We start from the raw sequence: 18293 nt of genomic DNA, 5'->3' as shown, positions 1-18293 counted from the left end.
TTTATATGGTAAAAATGAAATGGAAAAATATTAGAAAAATAAATAGGCAATGTAGATTAAAAAAAAACTAATAAACAAGTAAAAAACACAACCTCTCTAGTAAGGTCCAAAACGCAAAGCAGTTTATTTAGGACTAAAATCAGTACTGAGCTTAGTGTTAGCAAAAGTACAGCTGGTGCTTATGTTCATTAACATATTGGCAGAAGAGTACAAGTGACCCAAGTCTCATAGGAACACCCCAGCAGTACACAGCAAACATCCGAGAATTTACACCCCTTCACCTACTCAGCCACTTTAAAATCTTGCCTTAGGAAACAATTGTAAACTTAAAAAAAAAAATCTACACCATTAGATGCTAGATAAAATAATCAGTTTTAAATATTTTAATCAATACATAGTATTTCATATGGTATGGATTTTCATCTTTGATTTTAACCAATTATTCCCTCAGTCAAACATTTAAGTCATTTATCAAAACTCTAAGTTAGTTTATAGTAAGGAAACATGATAGCACTTTAGGTATGAGAATGTATGGATCACAGATAAAAATTGGCGTCAGTCTCTTTTTCTTCTTTTTGTTTTTAAATTAAAATAAAAGAAACTTGGACTCTTATTCTAGCCAACATATGCTTTATTATATAATCCTGCAGACACACACATAAAGAATGCATGTGCACACAGCTCCCCCAGGATTTAGTCTGCTCTGAACAAATGTAAAAATCAATTCTCTGCATTGATCCAGTTCTCAAAGCTAGGGTTTGCACCTAGAGTTTCATCCAAAGGATGTTACTTGTCTTTTAAAGACTTAGAGATATATTTCATGGAAAAAGAAAATAAAATATCAAATGCTTCGAATATCTGATGCAATATAATAGCTACAAAAGTAGCCAGCACAGGGAATGAAGGAAAGCTCCCAAAAGGAATAATAAAGGAAAGAAAAGGGAGGCACAGACAAAGGAAAGAAGCAAAGTAGACTGTGGGCACTTATTTCTATTAAAATAAAATGCAAATACCACCAGTGCCCTGAAACTAGAAATGGCCCACGGCATGCTAACAGCTAAAATTTCCAGTAACCTTGAATGATTGCCAAATTTCTCCACAGCATATTTTTTAGCTGAGCCCTTAATGTAAAATAAAGAGCGAGCTCAGAGGCAAAGGCAAGAGGAAACCAGCAATTACAAAAATGACAGGGAACAACAGCTAAGGCTAGCATTGGCCTTAACATGTAGAGAATATGTCTGCATTAGCCTGGCTGAAAACTCATGAGATGAGCTAGATGTCAGCAGGTCACACAGCATAAGGCCTCCAGGCCATGTGAAAGAAACTGGATTTTGCTATGGGACAACAGAAACTTCCAGAAGGCTTATGTAGCATACCTTCTTATTAACCTTTCTTCTTCACCTGCTCCTGTTCCAGGGTTCTGGAGTCTAAGTATCAACATAATCTTGTCATTTATTTTACTTTTCCAAGAAGTCTACTACCCCTCCCATTGTCTGATGCTGAAGAGATTGTGCCTTCCCATGAGGGGTCAGAGTGATAATACAGCAGGGAGGTTGTTTGCCTTGCACATGACCGATGTTTTGGGGGTTCAGAGGCATCTCTGCTGCGTGTTGCTCTCTTTCAAGATTTGTGAGTCTCTGGATTATGGTCGTTAATGAGTTTATGAGGTGTCCAGAGGTGATCTGTGGGCATGACTGCAGGCAGTCAAAAGCACATTGAGATGGTGGGAAGGGGCCCATTCCTGACTCCGAGAGAGCCTGAGATTTTAGTCACAAAATGTGCATACCTGGGTTTTTCGGTGGATTTATTCTCGTGCATGAGGGGCTCGTACTGAGCCTGTGAAGACTGGCTGGGGGCATGGCAGTGATTGGGTTCTGGAGTTTACAACGGTTGGGGTTCTGTGGGGGCAGGCGGAGGGACTCACCTGCCCCCCTTCCAAGTTTCCCCTCACCTGCCCCCTTCCAAGCTTCCCCAGATGAAGTCAGCCTGGTGCGGGGTGAGGTGGCACCTCTAAGAGTGTCAAGACAATTATGTAGAGAAAAAACCATCTTATCAAAATGTTGACATAAGAGATTACAAGCAAAAGAATGAATTTGGTTCTATACATCATTTCCTATACAAAGATTAATTCAAAGCAGATGACACACCACACATAAAAATGCAATAACAAAAGTACAACTAAAAGTACACCATACCTACAAGAACAAGAACACATAGGAAATGTTCATAAAATGGTGCCAATCTCAGAAACTGGAAGAAACCTGAGTGCCCAAGAACAGATGACTGGTTAAAGAAACTTTGGTACATCTACACAATGGAGTACTATGTAGCTCTTAGAAAAGATGAAGTCATGAAATTTACATACAAGTGGTACAATATGGAAAGTATCATGCTAAGCGAAATGAGTCAGAAAGAGGGGGATAGACATAGAAAGATTGCATTCATCTGGGGGATATAAAGCAACAAAATATGAGATTAATACCCAAGAATAGCTGAGATCAATACCAGGAGGATTACTCCATAGCTTAGAGGCCAGCTGGGTTATTCTAGGGGAAAGGGCAGTTCAGATAGAGAAGGGAGCACCAAATAAAGGGTGTTTGGAGGATCCTCCCAGGAGGGGAAATGCATGTTGAAAGTAGACTATGGACTGAACATGTTTGCCATTCAATGCCTCTTTTGCAGACCACAACACCCAAAAGGAGAGAGAGAACAAAAGGGAATGCCCTGCCACAGAGGCAGGGTGGGGGTGGGGGGTGGGGGGGATATTATCCATGGTGGTGGAAAATGGGCACTGGTGGAGGGATGGGTATTTGATCATTGTATGACCGAAACCCAAGCACAAAGATTTGTAAATCTACAACTGTACCTCATGGTGCTTCACTAATAAAATAAAATAAAAAAATTAAAAAAAATGGTGCCAATCTGACGTCCAAGTGACAGTACAGTCGGTAGGGGCTTCTCCTGCACATGGCCGACTTTGATCCCGAGCACCACTTATGGTCCGCCAAACCTACCAAGGAATGATCCCTGAACACAGAGGCAGGAGTAAGGCCTTAACACTACCAGATGTGGCACCAAAACAAAACAAAAACAAAAAAACTGCACTAATCAAAGCCTTGCTGAAACACTAAACCACAACCAAAAACAAAAACACCAAAAGCACAAATAAAAATAAACTGATCTTATCTAACACTGAAAACACTTGTACTCCAAAGACACACGAAAGCGAAGACAATTACAGAACAAAGTCATGAAAATCATGTTTATTGAGAAGGATATTTAAAACAAACAAAAAAAAATGTGGGAAAGAAATATTTAAAATATAACATTAGAGGCTGGAGAGATAGGACAGCAGACTGGGTACCAGCCTTACATCAGCTGATGCAGGTTGGATCTCTGGCACCCCACATGGTCCCTTTCAACCAGAAGTGAATCTTGAATACAGAGCCAAGAATAAGCCCTGAGCTCTGCTGGGTGTGGAACCAGAACAAAAACAAAATGAAAATGGTATATGGCAACAAATTGGCACAAAGACCTTATAAAAAAAAATCTTATGATTAAGTAATAAAAAATGAGTTAAAATGAATTTTAAAATGGCTGAGGAAATAAAAAACTCCAAAGACATAAAAACAGCCATTAAGTACAAGGGGTGGACAATATTATTCAACATTAGGGAAATACAAATCAAAATCTCAATTTAATACTGCTTCACACCAATTATAATGTATAAAATTAAAGGCAGACAGGGGACTTGTGGATAAAGTTATCCTTATATGTGGTTAACCAGGGTTTCATCTCCAGCACTCCATATGGTCCCCTAAAGCACCACCAAAGTGATCCCTTGAGCACACGGAAGGGAGTAAGACCTGAGCACTGACAGGTTTGCCCCCAAACCAAAAATAAAATGAAGTAAAAAGACTGATAGACACTAAACTGGCAAGGACGTAGAGAAACAGAAATCTGTATCTATTGATAATAGCAATGGAAAATGGTGCAGTTGGTTTGCAAATTGGTCTGGTAATTCATCAAAATGTTTTAAAAGCTGAATTTTCACTCCTTGATACATAACCAAGAGAATAAAAAGCAGATGCACAGGAACCAGGGATGAGTCTTAGTGGCAAGAGTGCATTCCTTACATGGATTCAATTCTAGCATAATAATTAAAAGGTATCTACCACCCAAAGTCGTACACAAATATCCAGAGCAGCAATATTCATAAATGCTGAAAAACCATAAACTTATCCAAATGTACAGAAACTAAAAGATAAATAAAACAGGCACATCCTTATACTGGAATATAATTCAGAAATAAAAATGAAATACTCATATATCCTATAATATGGAAAAACCTTGTAAACATGCTGAGTGAAGTAATCTGGTCAAAAAAGACCACATATTTTATGATTTCCTTTTAAGGAAATGTCCAGAAGTGTCAAGTCTACAGACAGAAAGTAGGATAGCAGCTGCCCAGCAGTAATGGATAATGACTAACAGGCACCGGTTTGTTTCTTTTGATTTTTTCAGGGAGGGCAATGGTCAGGGCTTACTTCTAGGTTTCTGCACAGGATCATTCCTAGGTGCTCAAGGGACCACAGGAAGCGCAGAGATGGAATCAGAGTGAGTTGCAAGCAAGACTCATCTCCAGTACTACTTCTCCAGCCCACTATAGGTTTTCTTTGGGGGGATAACAATGTTCTCAAATTAGACTGTGACAATGGTTTTCATAGTCTTGTCATACATTAGCATTGTAGCACTGTCCTCCCGTTGTTCATTTGCTCGAGCAGGCACCAGTAATGTCTCCATTTGAGACTTGTTGTTACTGTTTCTAGCTTATCAAATACACCATGGGGAGCTTGCGAGGCTCTGCCTGACTTGTGAGTCAATATATTAGAACAAATTAAGTGGAACAATTTAAGTGGCTGAACTGTATGATATGTGAGTTAATGTGAAGAAAGTGTAAAGTACGTGAAGTAATAACTCAATAAAATCTTTAAAAATTAGCAGATCTATGTTGATATAATATTAGTTGCTTACCATTGATTCAATTATATTTTCCCTCACTAAATATTCATTTGATATTCTGTTAATAGAGGGCTAAAATAAAAACAAGGAAAAGATGATATAAAAAATGATCTTTAAAAGGGATCTCAGTATCTGGTCATCAAGTTCTCCTAATATATAAAATTTGTATGTGTTGAATTTATATAGTGACAAGGAATGTATTCACAGGGCTACAACAACTTTTGTGCAGAGCCTTAAGACTCACTTTAAGACTCAAAATTGAACAATTTAAAACTGTCCTCTAAGATCAAAGGCCACTCAGTTCCTCAGGTCAGCAATTCTTAAAATGCATTAGGAACAGATGGGCTTGGAGCTGCAGTGGGGCATAAGCCAGCAGCCAATGCAAAGAGGCTCCCTCTGCAACAATAGGTGCCTATGCGAGAAGGGAAAACTTCATTTTTAGAAGCACGGATCTGGCAATGGAACTCAAACCGTGACTCCAGAATCAGTGCTAAAGTGTGCCCCCCCCCTCCCACTTCAGGTAGACCTGTGGGTGGCAGAGCTTCCTGTGTGTGGCTGCTCACAAAGCCACCAGTTAATTTTCCCTTCCACAGTACATTGGACCAGCATCTTGATCCAATTCTATACTGAATTCTCGGCTACCCAACCACATTAGGCCAATAGTCATTAGCCATAACTAACAGGAGAAAAGCAATATGTAAATAAAATATTGCTTCTTTTTCCTTTGTGTCCTTTGCATAGTTTACTTTAAAGCAATGTCCTTTTTGTATAGACAGAAGAAGATAGTTAATGCTATGCTTTTGTAACTTGGGAGTTAATTGACTCTGAATAATCTTTACTCCTGAGCATCTATCATATTTACCTGACTTAAGCCTCAGTTGCTCTTAGTTACTAACATCCCAAAAGCAGGGTCCCGTTGAAAGGACTGGATGGACCCAGGGCAAGCAGTAAGCTACCCTGGCATCAAAACGGGACAGGCCAAGTGCCATAAAACTAAGAGCCCAGTCATGGACAAATTCTGTCATGACCCAAAGAGAAGTGACTGGTTGAGGGCCCTGCTGGAGTTAGGAAGGACTAATGGTCTGAGGATTGTAGTCTAAGATCTATAGTGAGATGTTCCCAGGAAAGCCACCATATATAAGAGCGTAATTTATCTCTTTCGAATCATGTGTCCATACAAAATGATTAGAAAGATTATTAAGAAGTAAATTTAAGGTGACTGTTCAAATGATTATGGACTAAAGAAAAGAGAAGTATACCCTTAGGCCCTTAGATAAAATTCCTGCCCTAGAGTGGATCTCCTAGCAGGAAGAGATCTTTGTCTTAGAAGAGTTTCCCTGGAAGGATGGGCTTTCATATGTTGACTGTGCTATCTTACCTGGGTGTACTTTCTACCCCCAACCTTGGAGGTTGGGCTCCAGATTAAGGCTGTGAGACTTGCCACAGGGAGATGGCACAGGGAAAGTAGGAGACAGGAATGAGGGGCAATGTGAGACTGGAATGGGGCACTCAGTGAGATTGTAATAGGCAGGGAGGGAGAATAGAAAAAACAGCGGGACAGGGCTGGAGCAATAGCATAGCGGGTAGGGTGTTTACCCTGCACACGGTTGACCCAGGTTCGATTCCCAGCATCCCATACGGTCCCCAGCACTGCCATGGGTAATTCCTGAGTGCAGAGCCAGAAGTAACCCCTGTGCATCGCCGGGTGTGACCCCCCCCCCAAAAAAAAAAACAACAGCGGGATGGAGATTGGAATAAATGGCAACTGATCACAAACTAGCTTGGTGGCCCTATTGCCTCCTTCATGCTTCTGTTGGCAGGGGCTGCAGGCTGGGGCGGGGAAGAGGTTCATGGTCACCGAATGCATGTGAAAAGAACGCCGCATTTTATTTTTGAACATACAGACATCCTCAAAAAAACTAGAAAGTGAGCTTCTATACGATCCAGAAATTCTGGGAATGTATTCCTGTGCTGCAAAAATACACAGCAGAAACACCACATGCAACCCTATGTTCATTGCAGCACTGTTCACAATAGCCAGAATATGGAAACAATCTGAGTGCCCAAGAACAGACGACTGGATAAAGAACCTATGGACATTTACACAAAGGAATATTATGCAGCTGTTAGGAAAGACGAAGTCATGAAATTTGCCTATAAATGGATAGACATAGAGATTATCATGCTAAGTGAAATGAGTCAGAAGGAGAGGGAAGGTACAGATTGACTGCATTCATTTGTGAGAAATATATATAGTATGAGACTAATATCCAATGCAAGGGAAAACAGAGGCCAGGAGGACTGGTCATTGGTTAGAAATGACCACAAATATGTGTGTGTGTGTGTGTGTGTGTGTGTTGGGGGGGGGGGGTAGGAGAGGAGAGGGTAGTTAAAATAGAAGCGGGTCCAGTATGACAACAATAGTTGGAAATAATCACTGGACAAAAACTGAGTATTGGGACTGGAGCGATAGTACAGTGGGTAGGGCATTTGCCTTGCACGCAGCCGACCCGGGTTTGATTCCCAGCATCCCATATGGTCCCCTGAGCACTGCCAGGAATAATTCCTGAGTGCATGAGCCAGGAGTAACCCCTGTGTATGGCCGGGTGTGACCCAAAAAGAAAAAAAAAACCTGAGTGTTGAAAGTAGTTAAAGGGATATACATGATACCTTTCAGTATCTCTATGAAAAATCATGGCAGGCTGGGGTGAAGGAAGGTATTGGGGGAGGGGGGAGGGAGGGAAACTGGGGAGGGATGGATGTTTGAATATTGTATGACTGAAACCCATTTATGAACAGCTCTGTAATGCTCACAGTCATTCAACTAAAAAAAAAAGAATACATGGGCTCAAGAAGCAGAAGCAGAAACTGCACTCACATTCCTTAATACTGGTAGTGCCAACTCCTCGAAGGAAGTCAGATCCACCACATACTGCCCAACTCTGCATTCACTTTTTCCAGGTGCAGGCTCTGACCTGTATAAAAAGACAGGATTTTGGGTTCAAAGATTCTTTTACAGATTTTTTTAGCAGTTCCACTGAGACTCCAATCTACCACATATGTTGTTAATCACCTTAAAAATACAAACACACACGGTTTGGGTTATATTCCACATATGAGAAAGATCATTCTGTATCATTCTTCTAACTTCACTCAACATGATACTCTCTTCTAGATGAACACAAGAGTGCAAATGTCTTTTCTAAGTAAGGGTTTTCTGGGTTCCTGGGGTAAATGCCAAGGAGTAAAATTGATGGGTCATATGGAAGGTCAATTCCTAGTTTTTTTGTGAAGTCTCTGTATTGTATTCCAAATGGGCTGGACCAGTCTACATTCTCACCAGCAATGAATGAGGGTCTCCTTTTCCCCAAATCCATGCTAGTACTGGTTGTTTTAGTTCTTTTCAATGTGAGTGTGAGATGGTATCTCATTGTTTTGATTTGTATCTCCCTAATGATTAATAATACAAAGTCTTTTTTTAGTAGAGAAATAACAATTGTCCAACTGCAACAGAAATTGAGAAAGGCCTTCAATAGGATGCAGACCACAGAGATAAGAGCATAAATTATGGAACAGGATGGGAGAGGCGACACAGAGACAAAGATGGAGGGAGGTGGTCACACGGGGGAGGGTGTCAAGCTGAAATGTATCTGGCATGAAGCCCTAACAACAAAATTAAAGTAAAACAGTGTCTAAAATTAAAAAAAAAAAAAGTTTCAAGTGTATAGCAGGACTTTTAAATAAAGACAGGCAGGGCTTGGAGGGAAAATGAGGACACTCAAGGAGGAAAGTTAACAATGATGATAGAATTGGCATTGAAACACTAAATGCCTAAAACTCAATCATAAATAACTTTGTACCTCATTGTGCCTTAAAAATACATAAAATTTATTTTTTAAAAAATCATCTAAAAAAGAGTGGCTTGCATTCAAAGCTGCCGATTCCATATTTTCTCTAGACAAGGACAATAACCTTTGCAGGACCAACCCGAAGCTCCACGTAGTTACCATATCACCTCTCTGAAAAGTGGTAAAAGTGAGGACTACAAAGTACAAAGTGAATAGCCCTTTCCTCTAGGATACCAGACTGGCCTCTAAGTTATGGAGTAATCCTCCTGGTGCTGATCTCAGCTATTCTTGGGTATTAATCTCATACTTTGCTACTTTATATCCCCCAGATGAATGCAATCTTTCTATGTCTATCCCTCTCTTTCTGACTCATTTCGCTTGAACATGTTTGCCACTCAATGCCTCTTTTGCAGACCACAACACCCAAAAGGAGAGAGAGAACACAGGGGATTGCCCTGCCACAGAGACGGGGGGATGGGGGGATGGGGGTGGGAGGGATATTATCCATGGTGGTGGAAAATGGGCACTGGTGGAGGGATGGGTATCTGATCATTGTATAATTGAAACCAAAGCACAAAAAATTGTAAACCTACAACTTTAAAAAAAAATAAAATAAAATAAAGGGGAAAAAAAAAAAAAAAAAAAAAGTACAAAGTGAGGGGCTGGAATGACAGCACAGCAGATAAGGCATTTGCCTTGCACGTGGCCGACCCAGGTTAGAATCCCAGCATCCCATATGGTCCCCTGAGCACCGCCAGGAGTAATTCCTGAGTGCAAAGCCAGGAGTGACCCCTGTGCATTGCCGGGTGTGACCCCGCAAAAAATAAAGTACAAAGCGAGATGTGTTTATTACTCAGTGAATATAAGTATTTGGTAAACATATATTTTTATGCTTTTTTCACATGATGATTTTAATCTCAATTTTTCTTTGTCTAAGCAATCTGTAAAAACCCAAGGTTCTTTCAAGATAGAAGAGATAACTGGGTCAATCTCTTCTCCAGAGAGAATAAAACATCATAGGAACAAAATATCAGTACCCAACTCTGGACAAAGGCCCTCTCATGCCAGATAAGGTGACAACATCAAATCCAATTCTTCTTTCTCCCTGTCTGACTTCTTCTGTATAAAATCCATCAACAGGCATATCACATGCTATTAAGACTTCAATGGCTTTCTGGATCAATGTTGTTTTTCCAACTCCTAAAAAAAAAATTAAAAATAAATAAAGATCTCATCAAATGCCACTTCCTTGACAGAGCATGTTTAGCAATACTTACTGATTCGCAATGGACGAACAAATGGCTACAATGGATTTTATTAACACAAAGTTTACTTTACTTTTGATTGCTCCAGGTGTCAAAACTTGATTTCAAACACAAATAAGCATAATAAAAATATGAATGGCATCTTAAAATTTACTTTTAAATTATGAAACTTGGAAAATTGGAGGGGAGCGGGTTGAGCTTTCCTCCCCACCCCGACCAGGGCTCCGGCAGTCGAAGACCTCCAGGACCAGAAACTACCATGCTGAGACCACTCTCCGCACACCTGAAGGTACCAGCAGAGGGACAAAGCCACGCGGGTTCCGGGGCCAAGATCTCCAAGCCTACTCGGATTGGGGCCGAGCATCCTCCACCCAGATCCTCCAAATTCCAGTAGGCGGGGGTCACACCCACCAACTGGCCCCCTGGCGCCGTGTAATCCCATCAGCGGCCAAGACTCAGAGACTATAAAATCCAGATTCCGGACGAGAACAGTGCAGTCTTCTGCCCCCGCGCCTGGGTGTTCCTTCCCGGGGCCCCTTGGAGGGGAGCGGGTTGAGCTTTCCTCCCCGCCCCGACCAGGGCTCCGGCAGCCAAAGACCTCCAGGACCAGCCACCACCATGCTGAGACCACTCTCCGCACACATGAAGGTACTGGCAGAGGGACAAAGCCACGCGGGTTCCGGGGCCGAGACCTCCAAGCCTACTCGAATTGGAGTCGAGCATCCTCCACCCAGATCCTCCAAATTCCAGTAGGCGGGGGTCACACCCACCAACTGGCCCTCTGGCGCCGTGTAATCCCATCAGCAGCCAAGACTCAGAGACTATAAAAACCAGCTCCCGGAACCGCATGGTCGCGAATGCGGCCGTGCGACATCTTATTATGACATCTTATTATCTCATTCCTACTTTGGACAAACTGGCAGGCTACCGAATGTAGCCTGCCCACACGGCAGAGTCTGGCAAACTCCCCTTGGAGTGCCCAATATGCCAAATATCAGTAACAAAGATGGGTCTCATTCTCCTAAAGAGCCTTGAGTATAATCTCAGGGCTAGGATGAAGGAGACGTTACTGGGGTCTGCTCGAGGCAATAGACGAATAACAGGATGATTTGTGATTTGTGAAATTATGAAACATTACTAGTTTTGTCGCATACTTAATCTAGAACCAACTAGTTCTCCCAGTATGTAATTTGTATCTCTTAGGACAAACTTTTATTTTCTCCTAGACTTATTCTCCTTGTGTAAGGAGAACATTCTACACCTAGAAAGCAAAACTAGATATGCTTGGGTCAAAGGCTAAGCGCCTGAAATAAGAATTTCAACTTTCAAAACAGTGTGCAATTAACAATGGGAAAATCCCTTCAGTCTGTTATTAACTTTGCCTTCCAAAATAATGTCTTAAATGTCACCAATACCACTAGAAATGGTGGTTTTATTCTTTTACCTTTTGGGGGCCATACCCAGCAGTGAGTGTGCCGTGGGGCCCAGACCATTCCCAGTAACCACAGCCTGTAAGGTACTCTGCCAATGGAGCTAAGGGGCCAATAAGGCCATATCTGGCATTGCTTGAGGGTAGAAATGGAAATTTTAAGCTTTTTTTTTTTTTCATAAGAGCAATTTTAGCAGACTGGCAACCCCTTGAGTCTCCAGTGTCCCTAAGAACTGATTTGGCATTATCCAACACTTTCCTAATTACAATCTCCACAAGCTCATCTTCCACCTCAACCTCCTTTTTTTTTTTTTTGTCCCCAGTCTAGCTTGCTGACTGATGAGATCTTAGCAACAAGGTGCTAGCTAACAGTAGCAATCACAAATGTTACAGAGTCAGACATTATTACAACATACTACAGCCATTTCCTAAGTTAAATCCTTACAACCACTCTCAGAGGCAAATGAAAAAAAGAGGCACAAATAGGTGAAGAATTCTAATAAAAACCATACATTTTTAAGAGGGCTCTTTATTTGCGACCTGACTTTGCTTGTATGTCATGTTGCCATACAGACTTAAGACTATGGCATCAAGATTATCCAAAAACAGGAAAACTTCTAGTAGAACTGAAATATGGCTGTCCATATGAAGTAATCACAATTCCCAAGAACCTTTTCTAAGAGTACTTTAAATAAAATACGATAATACTCTTAGCAATCTTCCTCCAAAATTCACACCATTGCACCTGATCTTAGGGGGTAAGAACAGCAATGTAAATAGATCCTGTTATCTGGCTCTCAGATTGAATACTATGAAACCTGCCTCAGGTTCTAATCTTTCCTCCAGTAACTCCTGCTTTAAGAAAGTTACTGAAAAATGTGTTAAATGTGGTCAAGTGGCATTGGTGGATATTTCTCTGAAGACCTTCCTTCAGAACTGACTAGGAATTCACCTTCAGTAAAGAATCTGACAACAGAAGAAAGAGATGTGAATTACAACCATTTACTTCAACATTCTTTACAATAGCAAAACAATTTAAAAAAATTTTTTAAAGCCCTAAATGTTAATCAGTTAGGGAATAGTAAATCATGGTACTCTGTATGACAAGGCACATAAATACACAGAGTACAATGCATTAAAGAGCAAAATGTTTACCTATTAGCCTGGAAAACTGAGCAAAACATGAGCAAATAATATATGGAGAAAAAAGCAGATTAAGCAGAAAACATACAGAGTATTTTTTTTTAGTGAAGTATTTATCTGTCACATGGGGGGGGGATGCTTAAGTGCCAAGGAGACATGGGTGGGGCACTGATTACAGAAACAACTGTAGCAAGCAATATATGATCCAATAATCTGCATTCATAAGAGATTCAGACTTTTCTAAATCTCTAAATCTAAAGTAGTCAGAGTTTGGGACTGAGTTAGTAAAAAAATTAAGCCAACTTTTTTTTCAAAAGGGAGACATCATGTCTAGAGAAAAAAGATTACCACTTGATAAAAGATTACTAAAAGATTAACTTTTACATAGTTGCAATACAGTGCTGTCTATTAAACTAGTCAAAATACCAGTATAACAGCTTTCAGAAGGTAGGAAGAGAAGGTAGATCATTCTGAAGACGGGCATAAAAGAATTCCCCTGTGGGATTGAGTCTTCTCAACTTCATGCACATAAAACTAAGGAAACATAAGAATCAGTGACATTCTGGTCAGCTACTGTCCCCACCCACCTACAGGATTTGGAGAAGATATAATCCGAAAAATAGGTCATGTCTGTTGTAAAACAAATAGATATCCTGGGATAAGACTGCTGAGAAAACTATATTCCACATTTCAAAGACTGACAAATTATTGTCAGAAGACAATATTCCTTTGCAATATTAGGGAGTACTTCCAGATATTAAAAATTCTCAAACCACCCTCCACCTCACTCTCCCTCAAGGCTTGGTTAAAAATAAATCCCTAAGTTTGCAATATGAAGTGCAACCTTTGCTACTTAAGGATAAATATAATCATTAGGACAAAATGAAAAAATCCTAGACCCTGGAGGGGTTCAGATACCTTTAGTATCTGAACTCATAACTAACTTGTACAATACCCTGCTGTTACAAAAGAGTTAAAAAAAATCACTTTCTGCACTTCCTTAGCCTATCCTGTGTGGCTACCACCTTTGTGACTTTTCTGTCAAGTCTCTTAAGTCTTGGTTTGAAAGGTAGCTTGGCTTTAGTCTTATTTGACCCCACTTCAGGAGAATGCCAACAGGCCAGAGTCGGGGGTGTCCGATGATAAGGGCATGAGGTGAGTGGAAACAGGCATCAGGTCAGAGAGGGACCCCATAAGGCCTCCCAGACTGCAACCTTGTCCCACGACGTTCGTAGAAATTCAGGCTAAACCTGGAGTCGGGGTAGAGGTGGTCAGGCAAAGTGACATATTTAATTTCACAGTTCCCCAAGTGAAAATTCCACACGCCCTTCCCCTAGATGCATGGATCAGGAGGCACAGCTTTGGCAGGACAAAAGAACTTAGAAACCTTCATTGTCCACCACAGTCATGCCAGATATTCTGAATTACTGTGTGAACACATCATAATTTCAAATCTATGGTAGTTACTACGGCTACTGAGGAGTACAACAAGGCGTCCTGCTATTTAATACTTCAATTTAAATAATCCACATTACAACTTTGTCCTTTTTTTTTTTTAACCATGGCTAGCTTCAATATCAATTGTCTACTTTATAAAATCACGAGCTATTCGCGCAGTCGCATTTGTGGCCGTGCTACATCTTATCTCTTTCTTACTTAGGACAACCTGGCAGGCTACCGAATGTAACCTGGCCACAAGGCAGAGTCTGGCAAACTCCCCATGGCGTACCCAATATGCCAAATACCAGTAACAATGATGGGTCTCATTCTCCTAACCCTGAAAGGGCCTTGAATATGGCACTTTAAAAATCTCAAGGCTAGGACAAAGGAGCCGTTACTGGGGCCTGCTTGAGACAACCAACGAACAACAGGATGATCGGTGACCGTGATTGGTTTCTAGTTTGGGGGCCACACTTGACCTTGCTCGGGATGACCACGTTATATACATTACATACATATACATGCGTTCCCCTTAGCCACTGTCTGTTGATGTTTAGAAAGGAATCATCTGGGGGGCCGGGAGGGGGAAGGTCAGATATGCACAACTGTAGCTATCACCACCGTTTCTGCAATATTTATAATGTTGCATCACTGTAATGTATGCAACTGTAATGTATATAACGTTACAACTATAATATATGTGATGTATGCCCAGCATCGAAGCCGGATCAGCTGCATGCACAGCAAGCGCGCTTTTATCCGCTGGACCGACACCCATCCCCCACCCCCCCCCCCCCGCAAAAAAAAAATCACCGCTTCTAAGAAAGGAAACTATGCTCCTATCAAATTCATAAAGTCGGAGTTGGCAGCCAGAGCCAGAGCCCAGATCCGGGCCGGCCGCCTCAACTCGGCGCACCCTCCACGCTCACCCCTCAGCCAATCTGGAGGACCCCCAGATTACCTGGGGGCCCAGTCAGGAACACGTGTCGCGCCATAACCGTGAGCAGGGATGTCGGGGGATTCACGGCCCGGGAGCGGGTGAGCGAATGCCCGACTGAGGTTCCGCCCAGCCTCCGGCGACCGGAAGCTCCGCCTTCGCGACTGCGCGTGCGCATTAGTTCGCGCCGGAGGTCCCGGGACGCGCTGGCCTCCGCGGTCTCTGTGCGCGCAGGCGCTCTGGGCGCTCGTCCGCCGCTCTGCCTAGCGGTACCCTGGAACGTTCAGACCTTTCGACCATCCCGGCACTTAAGCATCGGTGCTGAACTTCCGTGGGACGTTTGAGAGAGGATGCACGTGAAAATGCCTGCGACTAAGCCAGAATTTCCCCACGTTAGCGCCGTCGTTCTTTTTGGATTCGGCATGCCGCTGGATTTTAGAACTGAAATTCCCCCAGACTGAGGGAAGTTTGTGTTGAAGGTTGGGGTTCCGGGAAGACTCTTTGTCCGAAGTGCAGATTTTATTGCCGTTTTGATCTAGAGGCCTGATATTGTCGGTTATAGTTGCAGACGAGAATGATTGGCTAAACTCGCTATTTCTGAACTCATCCAGAAATTTGAAAAGATTGATGGTGCTTGGGAGAGTCTTGAGAATCTGACTCAAGATTATTTTATTGTTTTAAACGCTCCAACAATTTCTCTTGTGCGGGGGCTTGAGAACTTCTGGTTTAAGCAGCTTTCCGTCTTCAGTTATGTACATGGAAGCCAGGTTGTTGGTTTTGTTTTGTTTTGTTTTTTCCCATCTCCATGTCATGAGTGTAAGCCAAAACAACAGGATCCTGCTAAAGGATCCCTACCTACAACAAGTTAAATATCTTCTCCACTTTTATCTTCTCCACTTTTACCCGCCTCCCGCCCAAATCCTCCCCGTCCCGCTACACACACACACACACACACACACACACACACACACACGAACCTCTTCAAGTGTTGCAACCAGTGAAATGAAGTGTCAATAGCCTTGGGCCAGATTTACCTGTGCACTCTTTCAGTCTAACATGTGTGCAGTTTGACTTGTGATCAATCATTCGCCATCCTGGCTAAGAAAGCAATTTTCAGTGAGTGCTCAACTTAATAGGTTCCCCCCCCCAAACAGGACCTCTGGGGCTCCCCTTAGCCACTGTTTGTTGATGTTTAGAAAGGAATCATCTGGGGGGAGTCAGGGAAAGGGGGCAGATTTGCACAGTTGTAGCTATCACCACCGTTTTTTGCAATATTTATAACATTGCATCACTGTAATGTAGACCTTTCACTTAGATTTATCCTTCGCCCTCATGCAAGTTGGAATCTGGAATCCAGCGGCTAATGGAGTCAAGGAATTTTCCCCCACTCTGCCCCACCATCGAAGGAGTTTCCAAAGGAATCTCACAGTCACTGTATACATGACTTTAGGCCCAGTACCATCTCCATCATGAGACTTGTTGTTACTGTGTTTGGCATATCGAATGCATCGCGGGTAGCTTGCCAGGCTCTGCCGTGTGGGCGAGATACTCTCGGTAACTTGCCGGGCTCTCCGAGAGGGGCAGAGGAATGAACTCAGGTCGGCCATGTTGGCCGCTTGTAAGGCAAACGCCCTACCTGCTGTGCTATCGCTCAGAAACATTTATTTTTAAATTATGATTTTTCATCATTGAAAGGAGTTTATGTTTTTAGGAATCACCAGAAGTTGGATAACTTTGATTAAGAGTCCAGAATTCTGGCATCAGGAACATATAAACTTTAGGTATAGAGAACTGAACTCAGAACAAATAGAGAAATCTGACCTAATTGGATATTCTTTTCCATTAAAGCCATTTCTTTGTGTGATAATTACATAGATGTTTTAATGATAATTACCTCAGTAACAGGTGATTTCAGTCTTCCTGCAACATGAATACAAGACAACCTTTTAATAGTACCATTCTTTATTAAATAAATTTGTCACTATATGTCTAGAGTCTCAGCATTTCCCAAATCTCCAAAATCCTAAAAAGACTTTTTGTTCTTAATCAAAAACCATGTTTTGGGGATTTGGGAAATGTTTTTATATCCGCTTTGCCATGACTGTCCTAGTTTAAAACTTGAGTTCTAGGTCTTTGGAACTTTTCCCACTCTTGCCCATGGAAACAAGAATTCTGGTCATTATATAGTTAAAGGTAAAAGCAGAATTTAAGAATCGAAGTTAAGAAATTCTGGAGAGATAATATATCAGGAGGATCCTCATCTTCCTGCAGCTGACTTGGGTTTGATCCCCAGCTCCCCATATGGTACACACCCTGCCAGGAGTGATCCCTAAGTGCAGAGCCTGGAAGCACTGAGCAACTCAGGATGCACCTACCTCCCCTCTCCTCCATTCCTCCCCAACAAAAAAAAAGAATAATACTTAGCATTTTGTCAGGTTAAATGTTTTAGGTTGAATATTTTTGCTCCTCCTATCTACCATCTTGATGTTTAGGAGGAAATAGCTCATGAAAGGAGACGCCTTGTGAACAGAATTGATGCCAGTAAAAAAAAAAAAAGTTTACAGCTGTACTGAAGCCTTCATCAGAACTTACCAGCACCTAATCTCAAACTAATGGCCTCCAGAAATGTGAGATAAATTTTTATTGTTTTTCAACAACCTAATTTCCCAGTCTATGTGTTTTTGGTTTGGTTTGGTTTGGTTTGAGGTTTGGGTCCCAGAGGTTACTCCTGACTGCGTTCAGGAATTAGTCCTGATGGTGCTCAGGGGACAATATTGGATGCCAGGAATCAGGTCAGTTGCAAGATAATCACTTTGCCCACTGTACTATTGCTCCGCCCCACCCCACCAGTTTCTGGTTTTGTTGTTGTTGTTGTTGTTACAGCAATCTAAGTGGGCTAAGATGGCAAATGCATAGTTTTATAGTTCATTACAAGCCATTGCTCTGAATATAGGACTTTTTCCTGAACAAATAATATGGCAATGCTGATAATTTAAAGTCTGTTTAACACAGTCTCTACCTGAAGTCCTGATAGTATACTGATTGCAGAAGTAGGGATGATTATACCATCACATCACACAAACACAAACACACACGTTCATACACCCCTGGTATCCAGTGATATTTCACTGATTGGACACCAAAGGTCTGACATGAAGATTGGATGAAAAACTAAGAACAGAACAAAGAGGATATGACTACTGGGGTAT

General features: G+C 41.8%; 1 protein-coding gene across 1 annotated transcript in view; it reads right to left on the bottom strand.

The window, feature by feature from the left end:
• Positions 1 to 15201, bottom strand: part of NTPCR (nucleoside-triphosphatase, cancer-related) — a 32139-nt gene extending 16938 nt beyond the window's left edge. The window contains exons 1-3 of the mRNA XM_056113572.1: positions 15109 to 15201; positions 9908 to 10070; positions 7901 to 7997 (exon numbers count right to left, since the gene is read on the bottom strand). Coding sequence (XP_055969547.1) covers positions 7901 to 7997; positions 9908 to 10070; positions 15109 to 15142 — 294 coding nt within the window. The 5' untranslated portion in view covers positions 15143 to 15201. The remainder of the gene's footprint in view (positions 1 to 7900; positions 7998 to 9907; positions 10071 to 15108) is intronic.
• Positions 15202 to 18293: the final 3092 nt, after the last annotated feature.

Source organism: Sorex fumeus, unplaced genomic scaffold, assembly GCF_029834395.1.
Source record: "Sorex fumeus unplaced genomic scaffold, SorFum_2.1 ptg000021l, whole genome shotgun sequence".
Lineage (NCBI taxonomy): Eukaryota > Metazoa > Chordata > Mammalia > Eulipotyphla > Soricidae > Sorex > Sorex fumeus.
The sequence above is the reverse complement of the archived record's forward strand: the minus strand, read 5'-3'. Positions and strand labels throughout refer to the sequence as shown.